Consider the following 26148-nt stretch of genomic DNA (forward strand, 5'->3'; position numbering starts at 1 on the left):
GGACCATTTTACCTGATTGGTCAGTTCACTTTGCTCTCCTGTTCTCCACAGAGGTCGTGCAACTCAGCTTAGCGGAGGATAAGAGAGTGAGCGTCACCACGGTAACGGTGGGCCTGAGCACGGTGCTGTCCTGTGGTATTCAGGGGACCCTGAGACCCCCGGTCATCTGGAAGCGAAACGGCGTCATGCTTAACTTCCTGGATCTAGAGGATATCAACGTGAGTTCCCATCTGCACCTTATTTAAACGAGGAAAAAAAAAAAAACAGAAAGAAAATTCGCATTCTGAGGGCTCCATCAACACTCGTATGGACGTCTTTGTCCAGTTACTGTAGTGCACTCTCTCAAAGAAGGATGGCCATTCTTTTCTCAAACATTGATTCAAATCATCTTTTATGAAAATTAATCCTGTTTGAAATAATTGATAAAACAGTTCATTTTAAGGGCCGTAACATTCGAGAGTAGCTTAGTGGATTTATGGAACTGTTTTCTTATTTTAGTGTACTATTTGGATCTGGGAGATTTCCTATGCATAAGACTGTTGGGTATGTTTGGTTTCATGACTAAACAAACAGGGGCTTGAGGCTATTATTGCTGTTTGTAAGATGTTTGAGAGGTGGTGAGACATTTTGACTTAAGCATGAAAGTTTAATCCACTTTCGGCCTGACAGACAGACACGGAGGAGAAAGCTGAACATACATGCAGTGAGGACGGTGTCTGCCTGACTGGAGCTAACTCAGGCACAAACCTGCGATTAAAAAATAACATCCCTCTGTGAGGTGTCTGACAGTGTCAGGTTCATATCTCAGTTACAAATTCAGGTTGTAATTTACTTGGAGTCAAAGCTGCATTAAACTGCTGGGGCCTTTTAAGAGTGAAACACCATTTGATTTGATTTGAGGTATTGAAATAGGCCTTTACAGTTTTTAATTGGATGACTGTGGGATATTTTATAAATTTGTGTGTGTGTGTGTGTGTGTGTGTGAGGCAAGTCTTGGTAGCAGTCCAGACCAGACTCCTGAAGAAATAAATTATGGATGCTAATATTCATTAACGGAAATGCATGCATCTTATTCTGCAACATGTTTTCGTATTCTAATTCACGAGCCGGCCGGCATTTCTTTGTGGTTTATGTCATTTGTTGTGAATTGGAAATAACTGTTTTAGTCTCAGGAGTCCAGCCAAGAGCCGGAATGACCGCAAACCATGTTTAGAGGAGAAAGCGAAATGGGTTTGAATTCTGGTGTGCCTTTGTTTGGAATGAGAGGTGGTAAATTAAATATGGTGTGTGTGTGTGTGTGTGTGTATATTTGTGTGTGTGTGCGTCTGTGTGTGTCACCTGCACGCTTAACAGCAAGGGGCTTTGTTATCCCAAGCCCTGATTAATTGTCTAGCTGTGTTTAACAATGCAATCTGTACAATGTTGTTGAAGAGACCCAAAGCATAAAGACACACAGGGCAACGAGCATGTGCATGTGTAGGACATGAATTAATTTACTGCACTGCGTTAGAGGTTGATTTTGCATTATCAGAACTAGGACCAAATTACTTGAAGAAACAGTGCAATGGTTACACTAATGATAGCTGAAGTTGTCATCATAGTGAGGCTAGTTATGTTGAGCAACTTCCTGTTTTAGTCAAACTAGCAGTCGTTAGCATGACAGTGTAGCGCTAGTGTAGCAGTGGTAGAATAAGTATAACAGAATGGAAATATGTTGCAGTGGATGGTATTTGTAGCAAATGGAGTGGAAGCAGCATCATTTTAAGTAATCAAAGTTCTGCTGGAAACACTAAACAGTTGGAGTGAAGTGTTTATCACTGTCTGGGCAAGTAAACACATAGAGTGAAGTTGTTTTGACACAAGATGCTCTGTTGTCCTCAGCTCAGCCCTGTGATGTGACTGTCAAAGGCACACACACACACACACCCCCATTCCTTACAAAGCATCCGCTAAGCACTTATTAGACATAAGGGTAAATTTAAATCATAAATAAAAATCTATATTTAAAAAAAAAAAAACCTTAACACACGGGTTTCATCAAAACAAATGGTGACGGACATGAACTTAAATCAGATCAAAGATGCACCCTATTCATTAGAGGAGAAACGTCTTAATCTGTTACCAAGAAACAGTTTCTGTGTGCGTCACTGTGCAGCAGAGACCTCTGTGCCAGATCGCTATTCTGAGATGAGAAACAAACATGTAGTGTAGTGAATAGAATTTAGGTCAGAAAACTTGACTCCATAGTGCAACTCAAGTAACAGATATACTTAGAACTTACTATGGATTTTAAGATGTAAGTTTTCAGCCAAATCTTGTCTTGTATGATTTTATACGCTAATGCTTGCCAGTCGAGAGGGAGCGGCTACGGTGTGTGTAGACTTCACGCCGTGAACCTCGCTCCTGCATTCTGCTCTGTAAGCTGCTCTCTCAGGCGCCATCGGCATAAGCCTGTTTCCATGCAGCCGAGTCCACAAACAGCTAACTTCTGCAAATTTTATTTCATGTATTATTTTATTATAGTAACTTCTGCAAATTTTACTGCTCACACAGAAGGCCAGCGCTCTAAATTTAGTAAGTAAATTATTTATTGAAATTGGATGAATTCATTTTCAATTTCGACATGTTTCCAATGCAGTTCATTAATATTTGAAACGCGTTAAATATTGTCCATGTCAAGTTTTACGTACGCCGTCTACAGTACTTTTACATCTGCTAAAAAACGCTCCAGGAATGCAAGGCACGGTGTGATAGTTTTACAATATCTGTTCCTCCAAAGGAAAAAAATTCTGGTATATAAACTGTTTTGAATCTGTAGAAATTTACTAAAACTACAAATCCAGCTATAAAAAGCTATACATGTCTTCTCTTAACCACAGAAGAGTCTCTGAATGTGTGACAGCGGTTTTGGAGGCGGTTTCCCAGAACTCTCCACACTGAGCAGAAGTCTGTATGTGGTTTGGATATGCGCTAATTAAATTAGCAATGCTTGTCAGGGAGATGCTAAATCTGTCACGATTCGTCACTCAGAACGCTCACAACGGCACAAAACGTAAAATGGACCAAACAAACAGAGAGTCAGAGGACTGAGCTGCTTACCCTCTATCCTACACTTTAACCATCAACATTTGTCCAGGATACTGTCAAATAGTTTCTGTGGCATAATCTGTAGACCTGCTGTGCTTTCCCAGTGTCTAACTGAAATAGACTGATACTCTTTACTGGATTTCAGTTATGTATACACATTGCCTGTCTGTACTGCGTCTGTTATACGCTTGGCTAGAGAGTGTTTGGTGTGACATTTACCTTGACATGAATTAAAAAGGCTTGGGTTGTGTAAAAACATAACCCTGTGTAACACAGTATGAAATTATGAAGCAGGACATTACGCATGGATAATTTCTCCTTTGTGTCATGTTTGAAAAATTAGCTCTCTCTCTCTTTTTCATTTTTTTTTTAGCTGAATCAGAGGAAAAATGAGGGGAGAATTTTCTCTCTTTTTTTTTGTCCTGGGTGCTTTTGCCACCCACCCGTCACTACAATAATAAGATATGAGTCGTGCTATTATTCATATAAATTATGCAGACATGCTTTTAAAGCAATTACCCGCAGAGAGGCCTTGTGCGTCTCATCTCTCTTTCAGACTGCGCAGAGTGTATTTAGTAAATCATCAGAGCCTTTGAGCTGATAGTTGAATGAGAAATGCTCACTCCTGACAACTGCTCCTGTGTCATGTGACACAGGTGAGGAAAAGCCAAACTGTGCTGTACTGATGGAGTAGGCTGTGTGTCATTGTACTGGAGCGAGTGGATGAGGTGCACTGGCCAAAAGCCCGCGCCCTGATACACGGCGCAGCTGTTTTAGGAGCAGATTATGCCAATTAACGTCTCCGCCATCTAGATCCACCATAGCGAATACACTGGTCTGTCTGTGCTGTTTGGCCATAAGGAGATAAGACAGGTGGGGATTCGGCCACCTGGTGGTCAGCTTCCTTGTCTGCCTGTTTCATACAGACCAGACAGACCTGGCTCAATGCCTTTAGATAACAGCTTCACAGTCATCCTTGGCCATGGCCAATGCTTCTGTAAAAGACTACTCTCTCTCTCTCTCTCTCTCTCTCTCTCACATACACAGCTTTAAAAAATGATCCCACCTGCTGTGATACAATGAGTCAAATTCACGGGGATGTTTTCATCTTCCATTTTACTTAGCTGTTTGCCTGAACCATTCCATTCCCTTTGTTAATTAATAACAGTTTACATCTCAGGCAGTTGATAATGTAGAGTTGAGATAGAGAGCGCTTCTCATTCTTTGATACCAATTATTTCATTAAAATTAAAAGTAGAGACCATTAGAGGCAGGGGGCAGAGAATTATTTCAACATTACAATACAGCTGAAGAGCAAGACATCAAAACAGCAGAAGAGCAAGACAATGAAGAGAGAAAAAGTTGTGTGTGTGTGTGGGGGGGGGGGGGTACAAATATTCTCCACACCACTGCCCCCACACCTCACCATTCACCATTACCACCAGGATAAACACAAGAGATACAGATCAAAAAAAAGAAAGAAGGAAGGAGCGAGAGAGGGAAAAGGAAAAATAGGGAGAAGAGGAAAAAACAAAAAATCATACTTTGGCGTGACAGAGACCTCCACAGGGAAAATCAACATCCCTTTACGTTCTGGAGTTCATTAATGGTTCATTGTATTACATCAAGGTTAGTCAGACTTGCTCAAAGCATTCTTTTTTTTCATTCATTCATTTTTAATGCTCACTCACTCATTTTCAAAGCTGCTTATCCTAATTAGGGTCTCGGGGGATGCTGGAGCCTATCCCCAGCATTCACTGGGCGAAAGGCGGGGAAACACCCCGGACAGGTCGCCAGTCCATCGCAGGGCAGACAAACACATTTACACCTAAGAGCAATTCACTGTCTTTGGACAGAACATCCACACGACCCTGACCGCCTGGCCGGGAATCGAATGCAGGACCTTCTTGCTGTGAGGCGCCAGCGCTACCCACTGCGCGGCCGTGCGCGCTCGAAGCATTCTTTTGGCCGCTAATTCGGAAAAAGTGGAAAGCCGGGGTGGCTTTCATTAGAAACAGAATAAGGATATTTCCTACGACAATCAATTTCTTAGCTACCGTAATCCTGACAAAAAAAACAATCTGTTCATAACTGATAGCTTAAATTAATAGTCAGTGTTAAGAAGTGAAACAGTTATCGTTTTTCCCAAAATCGAAGACAAAATTTCTTGATACTTTCTTCCATAAACACAACACAGACGGACATTCCCAAACCGTATGACTGTATGGGCCTTGTTTATCATTTGAACAGAAGGTGCACTCGGATGAAAACCTGGCATTCAGATGGTATAATTTCCGAGGGGAGAAATTTACTCTAACTACCATCAGGGCGTTCCTCATTTACGCATTAACATTAGCAGTCGCTACTGGTCAGAAAATTTGCCGACACAGGTTCTATACAACCAAGAGCCTCACACACAGCGTCCAATATGACAGAATATTAATATGCACTGGAACTCTGCAGGAGGGTTTGTTCAGTTTTACGTCTGTCCATGCATTGATTTGTGCGAAGTTACAGAATTCTAATAGACGTAGCTATATTGAGTAGCTATATGGAGTGCGTTTTTTGCCGCATTTATACCGAACAGGTGGTGTTTATTTCCTCAGAATGACTTATCTTCTGCTCCTCATTCAGGGACAGCACTCTTTAGAGTTCTAATCTTTTTTAAGCTCTGTTAAAACCCCAGGTGAGATGCACATCGACCCGAAAAAAAAATAGCTAGCTTCATTAATCAGGATAATGTCGGCTGTATTTTTAACCCTTGCTATTTATCAGATTGAGTGAGTGTGAGGATGGAGCTCATCTGGGACCGTGTTGATTCATGGTCTATCGGTCCTCTCACTCCCTGCCGCTGTGTTCCTTTCATCCGCCCTCTCTCATTCTTCCGTTGAATTAGGACTTTGGTGATGACGGCTCCCTCTACATTACCAAGGTGACGACCATTCACATAGGAAACTACAGTTGCCATGCTTACGGTTACGAAGAGCTGTCGCAGACGCACGTGCTGCAGGTGAATGGTTAGTAATGGTATATCTCTTACATCCTCTGTTCTTTCTCGTTTTTAATTCCTCAACACAACCACTTTTGATGGTGTTTTTCATCGTTCTGTTCTGTGTGGATGACGTGTCCGTTAAATTACACATACACATGTTACACACCGCAATATAAGTATGTTATGTAATGTTAGAAACAACATTCATTCACTTTCAATGTTAAATAAGTAACATACTTTAAAAGTGTATACACTGTTGGTTCTTGTATTTCCCAGAATTTACGAATGTCAGCAAACAAAGGTTAATACGGTCTGTTTCCCCACACATACCTTATACTACATACAGTATGTAACAGATAATGACTTCTTGTGAGCTTTTAGTGTGTTCAATATTAGGAACTGCAGAAGGGCCAAGAGCTGATAACTACTAATAACTAATTATTAGTTATAATAATAATAATTGATAAATGTAGTCATAGTAACGAATTCAGTGTCGTAGGTAGGCTATGTGAGCGATAAGTGAATGTGAGTAAGCCGCACAAACAAAAATTCAACATGTTAGTATACAAGTGCGTATATATATATATATGGAACATGTTTACAGGCAAATGTTTTCCAGCCAAAGGCAAACGTCGCATACGATTTTGAGCTGCAAAGCATTTACTTTAGTTTCATGGAAATGTATCATTTTTCAATTAGACTCAGTTCCCCTCTGACCAAACACTGCCGTCACACCTATTATTCCTGTTAATTGAACATGTTTTGCAGTATTCGTGTGTATAGCAAGCAAACGTAGCTAGAGAATTGGACTCTTATCGTACATCTGGCGCAGCCCTTGCTCTGCCTTAAGAAATCTTCGACAGAGCGGCACAGACTGTAATCACACACTTCAAAATGAAATGCAAACAATGCGAAATATCTTTAAAAGCGTTCAAATCGAATGTTCTGCTTCTACTGCCGTTGGCTGTTGGATGGCGCGAAAGCGACTGACATGTTGAATGGAATCTGATTAATGCAGCATCCGTGGAAACACTTCAGCTACAAAATATTTAACATGAAGCCTTTAAGATTCTATTGAACCACAACAAAGTACCATTTCAGATCTCCTCCAGCCAATCCAACCAAATACATTCAACAAGTATTTTAAATTCATCTCAGTTCTTTAAATGATTAATTAACAAACAAAAACGCTAACTTTGACAAGATTGTTAGCACTATGGCCTTTAATGTGATTTAATTTCACATGAACTTTGTGTTTTTTAATCCATGAGAAACATGTTAATAATACATTGTTCAAATAAAAAAAAAATTAATAATTCTCTCTCTTTTTCTCTGTGTCTACTCTCCGTCACTCTCTGATTGTGGTGATGGCAGTTCCTCCTGTCATTCTGGTATACCCAGAGAGCCAGGCACAGGAACCGGGCATTGCTGCCAGCCTTCACTGCCACGCTGATGGCATTCCCACCCCAAAGATAACCTGGCTAAAGAATGGCATCGAACTCCAGCCTCCACTGTCCAAACAGCTCTCTCTCATCGGTAATGTCTGCAATACACCTCTACCCTGTCTGAACAGTTCTCTCTCTCTCTCTCTCTCTCTCTCTCTCTCTCTCTCTCTCACTCACTCTCTCTCTCTCTCTCACTCTCTCTCTCTCTCGCTCTCTCTCTCTCTCTCACTCTTTCTCTCTCTCTCTCTTTCTCTCTCTCTCTCTCTCTTTCTCTCTTTTTCTCTCTCTCGCTCTCTCTCTTTCTCTCTTTTTCTCTCTCTCGCTCTCTCTCTCTCTCTTTTTCTCTCTCTCGCTCTCTCTCTCACTCTCTCTCTTTCTCTCGCTCTCTCTCTCTCTCTCTCTCACCCTCTCTCTCTCTCTCTCTCTCTCTCTCTCTCTCTCTCTTTCTCTCTCTCTCTCTCTCTCTCTCTCACTCTCTCTCATACACCTCTACCCTGTCTGAACAGTTCTTTCTCTCTCTCTCTCACTCTCTCTCTCTCTCTCTCTCACTCTCTCTCATACACTTCTACCCTGTCTAGACCACACTCTCTGTTACACACCTGTGCAATGTCTAAATAGCCATCTCTCTCGTATTCATCAGGCCGTATGCTGATGGTTGAGGCTGGCCCGTTAAACACGACCAGCGTATTAACATTCTGTTACCAGCTCATAACCCATCATAAACAGCTCATAACCCATCATAAACAGTGGATGCACGGCGACGCTTCTCAGCCAAACCCCTCCAGAGCAACACAAGATCACATCTGCTCTCTGCCTGTTATTTGAGAGGCTGATTGTGGTCTCAGCTCTGAGGAGAGGAGAGGAGGTCTACACGTGGAGGGGAATAATAACCGTAAAACGGTGAATGAGAGCGAGAGAAGAGACATACTGTGGTCAGTCACACAGAACCTAAGGGGAGGCTTAAATCCCAGCAGGAGGAAAATGGGGCCCTGAGAATCTTTTATGGCTCTTCCCTCATTAGAAGACCTTTTATTGTCTGCATGTGGGTCATTAGTTGTTGTAATGTGTGTTGTCAGCAGCCAATGTTAAAGTGAATTTGTGATTCGGCAGTTTAGCGCTGTGTAGAACCGCAGCAGTTGGGATCCGCTGATTGGTGAATGGTCAGAAGGTCAATCTAGGTGCACAACAGTGCTCGTGTATGGAATATTTTGGTTTCCCGTCTACAGAAAAGCCTTGTTTCAGAGAGAACTGAACACATGGCCTTTTTTTCAGTGCATGTATGTTTGTGTTATTCTTCTGTGAAATCAGCTGGAGCGTCATGATCAGACTGGCTCTGAGACATTAGTCTTTTATCTTGGTTAGCGGAGTCTTATTTAACCAGAGAGCTTTCCAGAAGTTTTGCCCATTTCCTCATTAGTGTAATGAGGGCTGTGGATCATTTCTGCAGACGACGCACATGTGCAGAGGGTCTTAAGTCTGAAAAGGACTTTAATGCCTCTTGGTACTTTAAATTTATAGATGTATTCAGTTATTGAGATGGACTGTGTTGCTTTGTGTTAAAACGCACATGAGGGCTGTAATCTTTTATTAACTAAATATACTTAATCGCACCAAAGGGAGATTTTTTTTTCTTTTTTAAACACCTCGGTTTTTGTTTTGAAGCTGTAATTGTTACTCTGTGGGCACGTGTGTTATAGCACATGGATTCATTTCCTCTGTCACGGCTAAGGCTTTCACAGCTCTGTAAGAGGAAAACAGAATTGTGTTCAGTGTATGGAATTCACACATTCCTTAAATAGTAAATAGTCCATCAGGCTCAGACTTCACTGCGAATAAAATGGTATATTTCTTCAGTTAAGATATCACACGCAGTTTGGATTCTCAGATGAAAATGACAGAAAATAAGATTGTTGGTGTTTTTGAGGTGGGGTTTTTTTCATGGATTTGATAAGCGAAAACACAGTTTGTTCTGTTTCAAGAAAGAATCTGAATGTGTGTTAGTGTATGCAGAATGGTCATTCCTCGTGATAGCATCTGGAAGTTTCTTCATTGACTTCAGGCTGTGTTTGGGGAGGAGGTGTTGGAGATTGAGAGAGATCAAGAACTGGCTTCAAAGAAGGGCAGGGAGGATAGATTGAGAGAGATGAAAAGATAAAGGTGAAAGAGAGAGAGAGTGGAGCACTAGGCCCTGAGCCTGATCTCTGACACGGAGAACAGAGGCTCTCTGTCGTGAGTGTCCTTCATGTGAACACGTTGTGAAGATAGCACAGAGTGTGAGTGAGCACATCACAAAGTCGGCTGCTCTCAAAGCCTGAGACACCATCTCAAGACAAGCCTCTCACCACACTTCAAAACAACAACCCCAGACTATCTTTCATGATGTTAATGACCATTCAAGCATGGTTTCATCTTTTCTTCCAGACAGATGTAAAAGATTGTTCCTTGAATATATACTTCTGTGGTCAACCAATCCCACAGAAAAGTTTAAAAGCATATCTTATAGTTGTTTGTTTGCTCTGTAACTATAGAGTTCAAGCACACTCGAGTGTTCTGTACTTTGGTATAAAGTGCTCTTGTGTAAAGGATATGGTTTTGTTCTGAATACTGTAGGTTTGCTTTGGTAAAGAAGAGAAGTGAGTTGATTGTTACTGTGGCGTTCTCCGCAGCTAACGCCAGCGAACTGCGTATTGATAGTGTTCGCTACGAGGATACTGGCGCCTATACCTGCATCGCCAAAAATGACGTGGGCGTGGATGAGGACATCTCCTCGCTCTTCGTGGAGGATTCAGCAAGGAAGACACGTAAGAATGAACTCTACTCTCCCACATGGCTGAGAAATTTATGTGAATGTCATCAGATCTCTGGACAGTTGCCAGTGTTTTTCCGTCATTAATAATGAAATGTGGCTGTAGGCATTGTTCTCTGGTCACACTTTTATAGGCTAAAGGTGACTATGAGGAAGACCAAAAGTGTCTGTGATGAAATGAGGTGTCTAAAGAACAGAAATAACACTTACACTTCAGTTTCGTGAGGCAACTGAAAATACATATGTCTTTGTTTGAGGTATGATTTCAGATGTGTGCAGGTAAATTCTGAGGTGCCGTTGGCAGTATGCAGACACCATGAACTCTTTACCACACTGTTAACAGAATCAGCTGAATTACAATGCGGTGTCTGGGAACGCTGGTAATTGTATCATTTCACACCAGAGACCACATCTGAATTCCTCGTAAACACACGTCTTAAAGACCTTCATTCTGTGTTTTTGACTCACAGCTCACCGGTAGAGATTTCTACAGCTCTGTTGCTTCCCCTTTTGATGTTTCTAGACTCTTCCCTTTAACAGCGGAGATTCAGGTTGGCATGCCAATGACAGAAAAGCAGCATTGACAGGCGTGCCTGGCACAATATAAAAACAGCTATTTTTAGCCACTAATTTGAATGGTGGCCATTTCACTCGGAATCAGGCAAGCAACAACTTTATTCCCAGTGCGCAGCTGAAAGCATGTCGGCTTTCCAGTTAATTGGATGTCTATCATAAGACCCTCTGCTCCTTGAACAAAACGTTGTGGGGATAATTTCAGTGCTGTCGTATGGTTGTGAATAAATATCTCAGATCGCTACGACAATGGCAAGGTCATCTGAAGTTCATGTTATCAGAGGAAGTTAGTGGAAAATTTGAGTGATGAGTAAAGAAACACAGCACACTGCTGCTATTTCAAAGAGTTACAGAAGAAACTAACCAACAGGCAGATTAAACTACTCAGATTTTTTCTGGCAAATCTTTTTGAGTGTCCATTGGCAGAGTCTCTGAGATTACATCTAATATATGACAGAACACGTGAAATCATTCAGTGCTGTAAAACATTTGTTAATGGCTCCTCCAAATTAACATTTGACACAAATGAGAGCATAACCTCAACTGTAAACTGATTATTTTGTTTCTGTAGCATTAAGAGTTATGTCTTTGTAAGTGATAAAGAAATACTGGTTGTTATTATTAGCTGTACAACACTAGTGCCAAATGAAGAGTCTATAGAACAGCAGTGAAGAGCACAAGCACTAAACTGTCAAATGAGTCTGTGGAACAGCAGTGAAGAGCACAAGCACTAAACTGTCAAATGTGTCTATGGAACAGCAGTGAAGAGCACAAACACTAAACTGTCAAATGTGTCTATGGAACAGCAGTGAAGAGCACAAACACTAAACTGTCAAATGTGTCTATGGAACAGCAGTGAAGAGCACAAACACTAAACTGTCAAATGTGTCTATGGAACAGCAGTGAAGAGCACAAGCACTAAACTGTCAAATGTGGCTATGGAACAGCAGTGAAGAGCACAAACACTAAACTGTCAAATGTGTCTATGGAACAGCAGTGAAGAGCACAAGCACTAAACTGTCAAATGTGTCTATGGAACAGCAGTGAAGAGCACAAGCACTAAACTGTCAAATGTGTCTATGGAACAGCAGTGAAGAGCACAAGCACTAAACTGCATTTAACACAGATGAAGCTCTGACTGTGTCTCTCAGATGCTTAACAAATGATTAGACACAACAAGATCTAACTGCTCTGAAAATTCATTAATTAGTTTAATGACTGCCAAAGATATTTCAGATTAGGTGCATGTTGAATCATTTGAATACAGTGTATTAGCTGTGCACTGAATAAATTACAATTTATCAATTATGAATGTCAGAATTTTAAATTCACAAACTTTTAATTTTTCATACTTTTGTTGTGAATAAGGTAAAGCAAATGACTCAGCCCTAGATACGTGGTGTTTTGTCATGGGTAAGTTCAATAAGAAAAGACAGACATGGAACTGATATAAATTCAAAATAGTTCAAAATATCAACACTTCATTTGAACACTTCAAATTTTAACTGTGTGTTTCGCATACATCAATTTTTCAATAGAAATACTGAACTGTGCATGACACCCAGGTTTAAACCTGTGTAGGTAAGTATTTAGTGACTGGTTAGATGTAGTTTGCAGGGCAGGCACCAGACTGAGAGAAGAGGGTGATGCAGGCACGTGTGAAAGCCACTCACACAGAACTGATCTTACGACTGTAAAAAACAACAACAAAAACACACTGGCGTGTTAAACCACCACCCGCAGGTCTGGACTGCCATTCCCCCAGGCTTCTGCAAGTCTAAGGAATGACAATGTTTATCAAGTTAAAATATCACTCAATACACTTAACTGATGGGTCGACTGTTCTTACCTCTCTCATTGTATTAGTCTGCTAACAATGCTTTTCATACGAGCAAAACATGCTGTATTTATCTGCAAGTGTTTGATATGTAAAATACTTTTTTTTTTTACCTAATGTAGGGTAAATTATACATCATGCTGCTTTTTTGCTTTTTCTTTTGAAAATTTTGGCTTTGATTTGGGTCTACAATTAATTATTTGAATTTGAACAGTTTGAATTCTAAATTGTGAAAATCACTTTTAGCAAGCACATTATTGTTTTAATTAAAAAGAACCTCAGGTAATAAATTCAAAATGATTGACTTCACACCATTTATTCTAATCAATTTCAGTGTACACCTGATCAAAAGAACACCCCCCAATATACTCCAGTCCAATTATTCAGCGTGCACCAGAATCTTTTAAATGTTTTTGGCACCAGCTTAATTCCTTAGAAAATCCTATCCACTGTTAAAATCCATTTTAAAAACAAAGCAACAGAGGATCTGGACAATTCTGCGTGATATTTATTCACAAGGAATTTTCTTTATCAGATTCTGTGTGAAGCGCTTGAAGTTCATTTTTATTTCACACTCAGGCAGACATGTTTTAATAACACATTCAGAATATCTGTGGAAGACTTGGGTTGAAAATGCATTGAATATGTTTTCTCTGTACTGGAAAGATTAGCTCTGTCTGGAATGCATCCCTTTTTTCCTCTCCATCTGCCTTACTAAATATAAGAATCTGTGTATCAATCTGATTAATGTTCTGAAATAATTCACAATAAAAAAAAAAAAAAGCATCTACGTTGAGAGCGTAAAGCTCTTGTAGATCTGAGAGAGCCAGAGAGAGGCAGACAGACAGAGAGAGGAGCTGTTTGAGAGTATTTAGACAGTGCTAGTCAATCAAATGCTCCAGATCTAGACACCGTTTGACAGACAGGCAGTCATCTTCCTGTCGTGTGTTCTCTCCCTCTTTTCCCTCGGTGCCAATAACTGGATCTCTCCGCCCTGGGTTCTGCTCTGGCCCCTGACACTAATTCTACAGTGGCTAACATTCTGTGGCGGGAGGAAGGTAGGCGAACCATCTTTTTTTTTCGTTTTTGTTTTTTTTTTTTCTCCCCCCTTTTTCTTTGTGTCCTCGTGTTTCATCGCTTTAGTCTGGTCCTGTAGCTAGACTGATGGTGGGCTTTTTTTAGACGGTGTGTGTCATGTGTGCGGCTGTCAAGGTTAAGTGCTCACTGAAGTGTTTGTTTCAGACCAACTGAAGTGCTTTCAGTCTCAACGCTTTAGCTTTCGTGCCAAATATTGACTCCCATTGAGAGTTTTGTTTATGGTTCAGCAACAAGTTTTAATGGTTTAAATGACATTAAATAGGAAATAAATTGTCTCTGAAGGGTTGCCATTCATGGCAAGGGGATGAATATTTGACTACACTTAAAGAAGAGCTGAAAACAAATTTGTTCAGAAACACGTCACTGAACGTGTTTGTAACTCTCACTCGAAAAATAACATCGGCGCCCTAAACAGAGTGTAAATAAAAGAGTAAATAAGAGAGATTAGGCTTGCAAATTAGTCAATGGTATAATGTACAAATTATCCCAAGTTTTAATGGCAGATTTGTTGTCAGTGAGAGAGCAGATACTGCTCGGTACTGCTTGTGCTATCATGTGCGCACTCGCTTAGCTGACGCTTTTGTCTTCTCGCTGTGGGCCTCTTAATGGCATGACAACTCTAGCACATATTCCTGTCAGCGAGAACATCCTTCTCCCGTACGAGCTCATTAATTAGCAGCTGTTGTTTGCTGTCAGGTAACAAAACCGGCACATGCAAGTTTTAAAGCTGTCTGAAATGTGCCTGGCCGTGAGAGATTTCACAAGCTGTAGCGCCCAAATGAGCGAAAACTTGTGTAGTTCCATCTATCCCCACGCCACTGCACAACCACCTCTGTTCTGTAAGGCAGTGTTCCCCACAATCATACCTCTGCTAACCTCCAGGCATTTCACAGCTGTGTTTGAACTCTCCTGGCGCTTTTCATCCAGTGCCTGGGGACTCGGGTACTCACGCATTAAGCATGAACTAAACGATGAAGGATATATATTCCGTGTATCTTTATGTGTATGTATTCCAGTGCTGTCACAGAGGAGTGTTCTCTGCACCATGAGTCTGTCATTGTTTGTTGCTGGACATGTTTAATATGTGTGTGTCTGCCTTACACTCAGAGCTGCGTTAAGTGATTGATGGTTAGTTTCCAGGTCTAAGAGTGGGAATATGCTCCGTCTGTTTACTCCTGTCTTGTCTGGGGTTTAAGTGTGAGGATGGTGTTATGTATGTGAAGTCAGGGCACAGGAACACAGGTGAGTGTTTGTTTGGGAGGGTGTGATGTTCGTGCTGACGCTGGAGAACGTTGTCCTGGCTTTGTTCTCAGGACTCAGCGTGGGGAACATGTTCTACGTGTTCTCTGATGAGGGGATCACCATCCTCCAGCCCGGAGACTGCGAGATTCGTCGCCAGATCAAACAGAGCGAGAGGATCGTGGCCAGTTACGTAAGTCGGAAAGACCACCACAGAGAGTAAGACAGTCTCTGCCAACCCGAAGACATGTGATTCCCACGCCATTCAGTCTAAACTGGGGAGTCAGTGTATCATTCGCCTGTTTATTACTGGGACTGAGGTCTCCATGTCTTTCTGAGGAGGACGTTGACTATATTCAAACAGGAATGTAAATACAGCTCTGCTGGTTACTCTGCACACAAATGTTAAGACTACTGACATTTGTGATGTGTCATTTTACCATGCAGAGTGATGTACCAAAACATTAACAAGGCAGTGTCAGGGCTGTCAAACTTCACTCTGTTTCTGTCTGTAGTTAAAACAGACTATAGGACTATGTGAATTTTGTTCATGATGTGAAAGACTTGTGCTATGAAATATCAGCCAAGTGGCTATGCCAGTCAGAGTTATTATACAAGTGGAGAAGAACATCCAACAGACTGAAATGTTTGCTTAGTTTGAGCCTTACAGGCTTCTGTACCTCTATATATAAGTGTTAGTGCATGTTAGTGAGGTAGTGTCATTGACAATCTGTGTTCTTTTTGTCCTGTATAAACTCTCTGTATATATGGTTTAATTAGAATTCGACTTTACATTAGACTTTGCAGTCTAATGTCACACAGGTTTACCTTTTACCTGAGACATTAGCGATAGAGTCTAATATGGATATTATACAGGAGGCAAAAGTTAACGGTGGATGTTTATGCATGTTCCTAAATGCCTTTGGCTGAAAGCCCATCCACCTCATGAGCCAAGAATTCATCCTCAAACACATTGCTTCTCATGTCTCATTACGTCCCTGTGTTCTCACGTCTCAGTATGTCTCTGTGTTCTCATGTCTCAGTATGTCTCTCTGTTCTCATGTCTCAGTATGTCTCCCTGTTCTCATGTTTCAGTATGTCTCTCTGTTCTCATGTCTCAGTATGTCTCTGTGTTCTCATGTCTCAGTATGTCCCTGTGTTCTCATGTCTCAGTATGTCCCTGTGTTCTCATGTGTCAGTATGTCTCTGTGTTCTCATGTCTCAGTATGTCTCTGTGTTCTCGTGTCTCAGTATGTCTCTGTGTTCTCATGTCTCATTATGTCTCTGTGTTCTCGTGTCTCAGTATGTCTCTGTGTTCTCATGTCTCAGTATGTCTCTGTGTTCTCACGTCTCAGTATGTCTCTGTGTTCTCATGTCTCATTATGTCTCTGTGTTCTCATGTCTCAGTATGTCTCTCTGTTCTCATGTTTCAGTATGTCTCTGTGTTCTCATGTCTCATTATGTCTCTGTGTTGTCATGTCTCAGTATGTCTCCCTGTTCTCATGTTTCAGTATGTCTCTCTGTTCTCATGTCTCAGTATGTCTCTGTGTTCTCATGTGTCAGTATGTCTCTGTGCTCTCATGTCTCAGTATGTCCCTGTGTTCTCATGTGTCAGTATGTCTCTGTGCTCTCATGTCTCAGTATGTCCCTGTGTTCTCATGTGTCAGTATGTCTCTGTGTTCTCATGTCTCAGTATGTCTCTGTGTTCTCGTGTCTCAGTATGTCTCTGTGTTCTCATGTCTCAGTATGTCTCTGTGTTCTCATGTCATAGTACATCTCTGTGTTCTCACGTCTCAGTATGTCTCTGTGTTCTCACGTCTCAGTATGTCTCTGTGTTCTCATGTCTCATTATGTCTCTGTGTTCTCATGTCTCAGTATGTCTCTCTGTTCTCATGTTTCAGTATGTCTCTGTGTTCTCATGTCTCAGTATGTCTCTGTGTTCTCATGTCTCAGTATGTCTCTGTGCTCTCATGTCTCAGTATGTCTCTGTGTTCTCATGTTTCAGTATGTCTCTCTCTTCTCATGTCTCATTATGTCTCTCTGTTCTCATGTCTCAGTATGTCTCTCTGTTCTCATGTCTCAGTATGTCTCTGTGTTCTCATGTCTCAGTATGTCTCTGTGTTCTCACATCTCATTATGTCCCTGTGTTGTCATGGTTCAGTATGTCCCTGTGTTCTCATGTCTCAGTATGTCCCTGTGTTCTCATGTGTCAGTATGTCTCTGTGTTCTCATGTGTCAGTATGTCTCTGTGTTCTCATGTGTCAGTATGTCTCTGTGTTCTCACGTCTCATTATGTCTCTGTGTTCTCATGGTTCAGTATGTCCCTGTGATCTCACATGTCAGTATGTCTCTGTGTTATCACGTGTCAGTATGTCTCTGTGTTGTATGGATGTTTCTAGAGGATCCATTAGCTCTTGTTTGGAGTAAATGAAACAGACTCCTTACCATCTGACGCCTCTAGACCTTAACCATCACGTTAGCCCTGTCTGAGTTTATTCACTTCTTTACAAACGGACTTGAGCGGCATGTGCTGTGAGAATCTGACTGGCTATTCAGTGTTTACTCTGACTCCTCCAGTACCACCTACACTCCATGCCAGGCCTGGTACGAGACTGTTTTGGCAGATTGTAATGTCTATTATGTTCTGGGAACATTTTGTGCTCATTACTCTCTATAAATCTGGAGGCTAAATAAAATGTAATTTCTGAATGTTTTTTTTTTCTTTTGTCAGCTGTTTGTTTCATTAAAGCAATGACTGATAATTAGAGTTTTGCTAACAGAACTTCACACATTGCCAAGTTTCTCTTAAAAAAAGTGTATGTTTATGGGTGGTGATTGCAGTCTTAGAGTGTTTCGGTGAGGTTTGGATTAGAATCATTTGTAGTGGTTTGTAAGATGCACTTTGCCTTTATTGATTTGTCTGCTACTGTGTATACTGTTTTCAGAACTGAGCCAATGGTTTCATAAAACATCATCAAAGGACTCGAAAGAGACTCTAATGGGGGTTGGGGTGGGGGGGGGGGCATAAAGCCCTCTAAAGGTTGTATTACCACAACAGAAAAAGGTGTGGTGTTGAACTGAAGGGACTGTGGTTGACTGTGTCTACAGTGGGTCCATTGTTGTTCACCTTTCAGGAGGAGATCTGTCCCAAGAGTGAAAGTGCGGTTGCACAGCGTTGCATCTGGGCGTCGGCCATCAGCGTGAGGGACAAGTTTGTCTATGTCACTCAGCCGTTCCACAAGCGTATCCTGGTCCTGGATACGCAGGCCCAGAAAGTGGTGCATGTGAGTATTAATCTCCTTCCAAACCAGTTTACAGTTCTGTCTCCCTGACTGCTAATGCTCCAAACCAGTTTACAGCTCCCACTCCCTGACTGCTTACACTCCGAACCAGTTTACCGCTCTGTCTCCCTGACTGCTTACACTCCAAACCAGTTTACCGCTCTGTCTCCCAGACCACTTACACTCCAAACCAGTTTACCGCTCTGTCTCCCTGACCCCTTACACTACAAACCAGTTTACCGCTCTGTCTCCCTGACCGCTTACTCTCCAAACCAGTTTACCACTCTGTCTCCCTGACCACTTACTCTCCAAACCAGTTTACCGCTCTGTCTCCCTGACCGCTTACTCTCCAAACCAGTTTACCGCTCTGTCTCCCTGACCCCTTACTCTCCAAACCAGTTTACCGCTCTGTCTCCCTGACCACTTACACTCCAAACCAGTTTACCGCTCTGTCTCCCTGACCACTTACACTCCAAACCAGTTTACCGCTCTGTCTCCCTGACCCCTTACACTACAAACCAGTTTACCGCTCTGTCTCCCTGACCCCTTACAGGAGACACAGCCATTGTGCTGCAGATTGGGCAAAACGATTCTTTAATGTCAAAGAAAAAAAAGGAGACAGACAAAAAGAAATCAAATGTAGTGAGGGGGGGGCATGGGGAGAGGAGAATACATTTCATGTAAGACAGAGAGAGAGAGAGATTAAAGACAGACAGAGAGGGAGAGAGAGGGAGAGAGAGTGAGAGATTAAAGACAGTGAGAAAAAGAGAGAGAGAAAAGAGGAAAGTGAGGCCTTTGTTAACAGAAGCACTTCCGTGCACTCTGAGTGGTCTGTGTGTGGGCGTGTGTGTGTGCGTGCGTGCGTGTGTGTGTGTGCGTGCGTGCGTGCGTGTGTGCGTGTGTGCTTGCGTGTGTGTGTGTGTGTTTAGGCTAATGTCGGCCCCTGGTTCTGTCTCTGCCCCCCTACCCACCCCCCAGCAGGATGACTCAGGGAAAACTATTTTAGGCTGAAGATGTCCAGCGTTCAGCCAAAGCCAGGACTGTACAATCATTCCTCAACAAGCGCCTGACAAATCATCACACTGCCCATGTCTGAGGGCCTGGTGATTGTTTTCATAATGAGAAAAAATTCCCCGTTTTCATATTGCGAATAAGGCAGTAAATTATTTCTCTGTTTCATTCAGAAAACAGTCATTGTCCTTAAATTATTTCAATGGAAATTCAGAGCACTGTTACCATAAATTCTTGATATTTTGTATTCTATTATGAATCGTAACTAGCATACTTCAGAATTCACATACATCATGTTTACTGCTACAGACCCTCAGGAGACATGTTTGTTAAGTCAGACGTGTTTATTTCTTCATCATAATTCCTCCAATATGTGGAATTTTTGTTAAAAAGAAGCAGAACTCAGTGAGCATATGGGCGGTTATCCTATAATGACCTTATCCTTCTCATTAATGGAAAAGCACCGTGGTTAGTCCTCATTGGTCTGATTCTTCTCCTCCCTCTCTCCTACTCTCTCTGAGTGACATTCACTCTGACTGGGATGTTTTAACCAGCCAGAAACAGAGACCTGGTCTTCCTGTACCCAGCATGCCTTTCTGCTGTGGGTGACTGTTAGGAGAGGGGTGTACGAGCCTGGGCCTCACATGCTGCTGAACATTTGGGTTTCTCACTCTTTGTGTGGCACTGATCCTGAACCATGCATTGAGTTTCCCCTTGTTTCTGTGCCCTGTGGGTGTGTGTGTGCGTGCGTCGGTGTGTCTGTGTACGTGCGTGTGTGTGTGCGCGCGCGTGTGTGTGCGTGTGCGTCTGTGTGCGTGTGTCTGTCTGTGTGTGTGCGTGCGTGCGCCAGGCGGTGGAGACAGACCCGGTGCCAGTCCAGCTCTTCTACGATAAGTCTCATGACCAGGTGTGGGTGTTGAGCTGGGGTGACATGCAGAAGTCCCATCCCAGCCTGCAGGTGAGTGAGACAGACAGATCTGCTCTCTCTGTCAACCTCATTTCAGTCAAAATTAAAATACAAACAGCACATGCTGGGATCTTTTTATGTTTGAAAATATACAGGCTATATATTCATATTCAACTTATATTCATCTTTGACTGATTGATTTTGACAAACAGAGAACAATGCATTAGGGATGAACTTGTGGAAAACAGGAAAATGGCATTAAACATACTGTTCACCGCTTCACCTTAACTCTGAGGATGAGAGTCTGACACATCCCACTCAACGCCAGAGCTGAGTTTTGACATCTCACATTTGACATTTTCATTCTGAGTAGGAGCTAATGAGATAGGGATTAGAGCAAGCCTTTCATGTCAAAATCATTTTGTCTGTCATTTTATTACCAGCAGAAACACAGAACACCGTGTAGAACTGACCCCGGCACCTTCACTTACTGTAAAACATTTATAGACTCTGACAGCCAAAAGCTATGTTACTTTACTAACACTTACAGGAGGAATTCAACACAGATAGAGAGACAAATAGATAGATAGACAGATAGACGCTGTGAAACGATATGACCAGCTGGATCTCAGTCTAAAATTACTGTTTTAAATCGCAGAATGTATTACCATAGTTGTTTGTAGCTAAAGATGCTAACATTAGACCTAACTAACTCATTAGATGCCAACTCAGCGGTCAACCTCAGCGGCATGCGTCATCACGGCAGCGAAAAAAGGAAAAGTGTCTGAAACTTCTCTTTAAGTTTCGCTCTGACTGCCTCTTTACTGTGTGGCCTCAGTTTCAGGAGACTTAGAGTTTATAGGTCTTATTTTTGGTAGGTCAGCTCAGGGCAGCAGTGTCTTGCACAGTGGGTTTGAAATGGTGAATTACACAGGAGATTCCAAATGTGGATGTTTTGTCCTGTTGGGTAGAGGAGATATGATAAGTGTGATAGCTGCCTCAGCGTTTGTTGTTGTTCTAATGGTGAGATTAAACACAGAGCTGTCAGGGGAAGACCACTGGACACTGCTTTCCCTGGTTCCTGCAGCACACGGGGGGGGAAAAAATCCCATTAAAACATTGTGTGGTTGACACATTGTGATGAAAAGAACCTGATTACCAGGGGAATTCCTCTCAGCCTTTGTCAAGTCTTCTGTTCACTGTTTTATTCTAATGTGCTTACACTTTTCCCCTACAGAGGAAAAACCCAGGGCCTCAAACAAAGCTTTTGATTTTGTTTTTTTTTTTTTTCATTCTTTTTCCAATTACACTCGTTCAGTTCATTTTTCTCCCGCTGAGCTGAGAGTCCTTGCTTGGCTTTGTTGGGCTGAGGGCTGGCTGCAGGGGCCAAACACCGCTCTCCTCTGAGAAGTCAACATTGAGACATAATTAGAGAACAGGACATAAACCGCTCAGAAATGCAAAAACATACTGGACCGGGCAGAGACTGGACATGACATGATTATTTTATAGAGTACGTGTAACTGCCCTGGCCCTGGATGCTGCCCTGCTGCAGACAGGACCCTTTTGGAGCGTGGAGGCACCCGACAGTGCTGTGTAATCACTCAAACAGTGTTCTCTGTGTTAAATCAAACATCTGTGGTGGATTGTCAGTTGATTGCACATTACGAGGAGCAGGTGGGCTGAACGAACTGTCAAACTTCTGCTTCCTCTGCCTGCGTTAAGGTCTATGTTTTCATCGGGTAAGACATGTAAGATAAAAATATATGACGCCAGTTTAAAACTCAATTAAATGAAATTAAATATATAAATGTTCTGAAGCTCTGATTTCATTTTAAATGAAATCTAATTAAAAGGGTTAGAATTGGGGAGAAATGGATTATTGTATAACAGTGCAGGAGTTTTTGATATGCAGGGTGTTCGCATGTGTGCTGGACTGTGCTGTGATGCCCATCAGAGTAACTGTCAAAGCCATGCAATTATCGTTCCAATATCACTCACTACTTAATCATCGTTTTCATCATCATTTCATCCACAGATTCATCATCATTTCCCACTTAGCTCTCACTGTGTAAACCTCTCGTACTGTTAGACTGTTTCTAGGGATCATACGTAAAATTGCTACTGCATGAATAAACTACGACAGAATGGTATATGTGTAAACTACATTGTGAAGCACTAAGCAGAATAATTAAATCTCTGACCACTGCATATGAGAAACATTTATCTGACTCAGGAGGTACTTTGAACTGTGGCCTCCATTTTTATAGGACAAGTTATACAAAATGGTAAAAAAAAACAGCTTTCTTTTAAGAAATACATCCTTCCAACTGGGTCAGAAGTCCTGGGGATGTGGTCTACATAATGCTGTTTTTAAACACAGATGTGTATTCTCTCCACTGCTCTTACCATCTCTAAGGTTTTCATCATGAGTTTCCCTCTGTTTTTGGTGTGTAAGCCCTGTACATTGGTCTGACAGACGCATGAATGGTCTGTAGGCAGATCAACAGGACAGCAGTTTGTTGTTGGCAGTGGGGGTGTAGTGATTGGCAGGAGGGGGGGGGGGGGGCTGTAGTTTGGAGTGTGTGATTAAGTCTTTTCTGTGTGTTTGGGAAGCACTGAGGGCTAAGGCTTCTGTTCCCCTGACAAGAGATGAAATAAACCAGAGTGTGTTGGAGTTCTGAGTCTAACTAAGGCTCTGCTGGTAACACAGGCAGTATGTTAGACCCCCTCCACATACAGACCTTATACCCTGTCACTCCACAGGACGTCTGCACATGGCGCATTTGTCACACAAAGTCAGGAGGGACTGGATTTATCTCTCAGCTCTGACAGTGTGGTCACCAGTGTGTTCTGCTCACCAGGACTTAGACACCTATTTCATTATCAGTTTCAGCCTTCTCACTTTTTCTCAGGTTAAGTTTGTGTTAATTTGCTGCTTCTCGTGCCTTGTTATGGTGTCATTTTATTATTTTCGTCCTGTTATGTTGTATGGTGTCATTGTGTTGTGACCATAATGCTGTTTCAGGTGATCACTCAGGCCAGTGTTGGAGAGGTCCACCGCACCATACGCACCCAGTTCCAGAGAGTGGAGGACCTCTTCATCCCACCCACCAACCTGATCATCACGCATGTTCGGTACGTCACACGCTTCTGACCTCCTCACACTCATTACCATCATCCTGCCCAAGTGCAGAGATGAACAAAGTAAATTATAATTATACTTCAACTCCTAATGATTTATTGTCGCTCTGTAAAAAAGGCTATTAATCTTTGTCTGACCTGTGTCATCTCAGGTATGGATTTGTTTTTTTAAAATTGGAACCCGCGGTGCATAAAATTGACCTGGAGACATTCCACCGTGTCAAGACCATCAGCCTGAAGAACTACAGCTGTGTGCCGGAGAGCATGGCCTACACCTACCTCAGTGGATATTACTTCATCCAGTGTCAGGGGAAAGGCCTCAACTCCTCCAGACTCCAGCTCCTGCTGGACAGCGTCACGGACTCCGTCATCGGGACCAACCAGGACATCACGGGCCGACCGTACGTGTCACCGGACGGACGCTACGTGGTCACGGCGGACGAGCAGGCGGGAAAACTTCGGGTCCAGAAGGTCTCCTTCCAGGGTGAGCTCCATTTGAGCCATGAACTGGATACCAGTTTCCCAGTGTCTGATTTGGTGTTCCAGCCCTCGTTCACAGAGTCCAACCAGTATGTGGCAGTGGCCACCTCCACCCGCGGCCCAGATCTGCTCTTCACCAACCTTTCCAGGGGAGAGAGCGAGGTTCTGAGGAGCCTGAAGGACCCCCTCCCGCCCCGGAGCTGGCCTTGGGGGCGCACTAACAGGATGGTGGTGTCCAGCGGACTGTTTGGTCAGTACCTGGCAACACCGTCGGCCGAGTCCCTGTTCGTGCTGGACGGAAAACGGAGCCGCTCACACTGCGAGGTGTCAGACATCCGGGGGGGTAACACAGTGGTCTGGGTGGGTGAGGTATGAGCCGCGGACCCCCGGCGGGTCCCCTTAACGGCCGATATGGTGAGAAAAGAGAGAAAAAAAAAAACTTTAAGTGAACACAAGTAGACTCAACCCGCAGACTGAGCGAGAGGAAAACACACAGGGGCTACTGTAATCAAAATCACAAACAAACAAACAAACAGACAAAACAGTGTAATTGACAACTATGATTAAAAACAAAGTATTACTGATTTAAGTGGGGGAAGTTGAGAAGCCCCTAAGTGCATAAGTGATTGTTGTGCACCTAACATGAGATGTCCATTTTCTGCACCTCTGTGTAACACTACAGACGTAGTTTGTAAAATGACAGAAGAAAAGTTAGCTGATGACATGTTGAAAAACCAACTATGCACAATGCTCACATTTTTTAGACTGACGTTCTGTTGTTGTTGTTTTTTTGTTTGTTTGTTTGTTTGTTTGTTTATTTTACGGTCACCCACATTTGTTATTCACAAGTATTGCATATAGTCACCATAAGAAACATGTTTGTTTGTTAATGCTTACACACGTCACATGTTTCCTTATTCCCAGATCATGGCCTTCTAGTGTCTGTCTGTGAGAAGCCTCACTGTGTAGTTTGATTAGTAGAGGTACACTCAGTCCTGACCAGGATTAAAGCTTGTGCTGCAGGGCCATAACTCACACACCGTTGTCCATTTAATTCACCCCCTCCACACGCTCCCCTTCTGATCGGTCGAGCAAAGACCCGGGCCAGAACACGTCCGTGCGTACGTGATCATGTTCTTGTAAAGTTCCCCCGTAAAGCCACCTGTTAACTCCGCCCGCCTTCACGTCGCCCAGCCCCGTCCCCCGTGACCCAGACCTGTCACGCACACAGCCCTCTCTGGAGCTCAGGGAGCCGATCCCCACAGAGCGTAGATGTAGACGGGAGTGGTGCTCTTCTGTAGATACTGAGGACCAACCTGAGTGGCCATGGAATATGCTGAGTCTCTCTTCTCTGCTCTGGAGCTGGGATTGTGACCAACATTCGTCTGATTAACGGTAACGTCTGGGCACATGCAGTTGAGAATAACCAAGGAAACACAGCAGACACAGAAAAAAAAAAACTACCCAGGGATTCAGGCTTTTGCTGTATGGATTTTTTTGAGTAAAGTAAGACCTTGTTAATGCCTTGATTACGACTATAATTAGTATAGCAGATATTACCGTATAAGAGTTTAATCATTTAAATGAAAAAATAAACTTGTTTTTCCCGTAGTATTTTAGTGAAAGTGTTGATGCAGAGGAGGATAATTGCAGTCAGTGTGAGGAGACTAACCTGATCTGATGAAAAAGATGTGACATGTTAATGTTTGCGACATCAGCATTAATGGTTTAAGTCATGATGCTCATTTGATAATCATATGAGTGTTTCTCAGGCGGTAATGTGAAAATTAGTATTCATAACTCTTACCCAGAACCTAAATCATAACTAACTTTTTTCACACAGCCTAGTTTGTGGCATGTTAGAATGAAATGACAATGAGTTCATGCTGAACATGAAAAGAACCAGGAGAAACAGTATCCTCCAATGGACAGAGTGTTGAATCTCAACCGTGTCAGATACTGACGCTCTCTCACAGAAAATGCACGGAACATTATTGTTGGTCCGTGTCTGTTTCATGAGTTTATACGGGGAGAGATGGAGAGGGTGTGTCTTTTGGCATGAATGCTTTATTAAGGCAAAGGCTAAAAACACAAAACATAAAGGAAAGACTTCAAGATGTTCAACTCGCCTTTGTCCAAACTTTAGATTTTCCATACTACTAAAAACTGACGACTAAAAACTGATGTTCAGCATCACTACCATAATACTACTTTTTGACTAGAGTGAAGATCTGTATGTCCAACATAT

The 26148-nt window shown here is 42.5% G+C and overlaps 1 protein-coding gene across 1 annotated transcript in view; it reads left to right on the forward strand.

Moving 5' to 3' along the window:
• The window catches only part of fstl4 (follistatin-like 4), a 90887-nt gene extending 66612 nt beyond the window's left edge, over window positions 1–24275 (forward strand). The window contains exons 5-14 of the mRNA XM_030793852.1: window positions 52–218; window positions 5984–6104; window positions 7454–7615; window positions 10191–10325; window positions 13772–13798; window positions 15152–15270; window positions 18212–18361; window positions 20220–20327; window positions 23305–23414; window positions 23573–24275. Of these exons, the coding sequence (XP_030649712.1) occupies window positions 52–218; window positions 5984–6104; window positions 7454–7615; window positions 10191–10325; window positions 13772–13798; window positions 15152–15270; window positions 18212–18361; window positions 20220–20327; window positions 23305–23414; window positions 23573–24275 (1802 nt within the window). The remainder of the gene's footprint in view (window positions 1–51; window positions 219–5983; window positions 6105–7453; window positions 7616–10190; window positions 10326–13771; window positions 13799–15151; window positions 15271–18211; window positions 18362–20219; window positions 20328–23304; window positions 23415–23572) is intronic.
• The last annotated feature ends 1873 nt before the right edge of the window (window positions 24276–26148 follow it).

This window comes from Chanos chanos, chromosome 16 (genome assembly GCF_902362185.1).
Source record: "Chanos chanos chromosome 16, fChaCha1.1, whole genome shotgun sequence".
Classification (NCBI taxonomy): domain Eukaryota; kingdom Metazoa; phylum Chordata; class Actinopteri; order Gonorynchiformes; family Chanidae; genus Chanos; species Chanos chanos.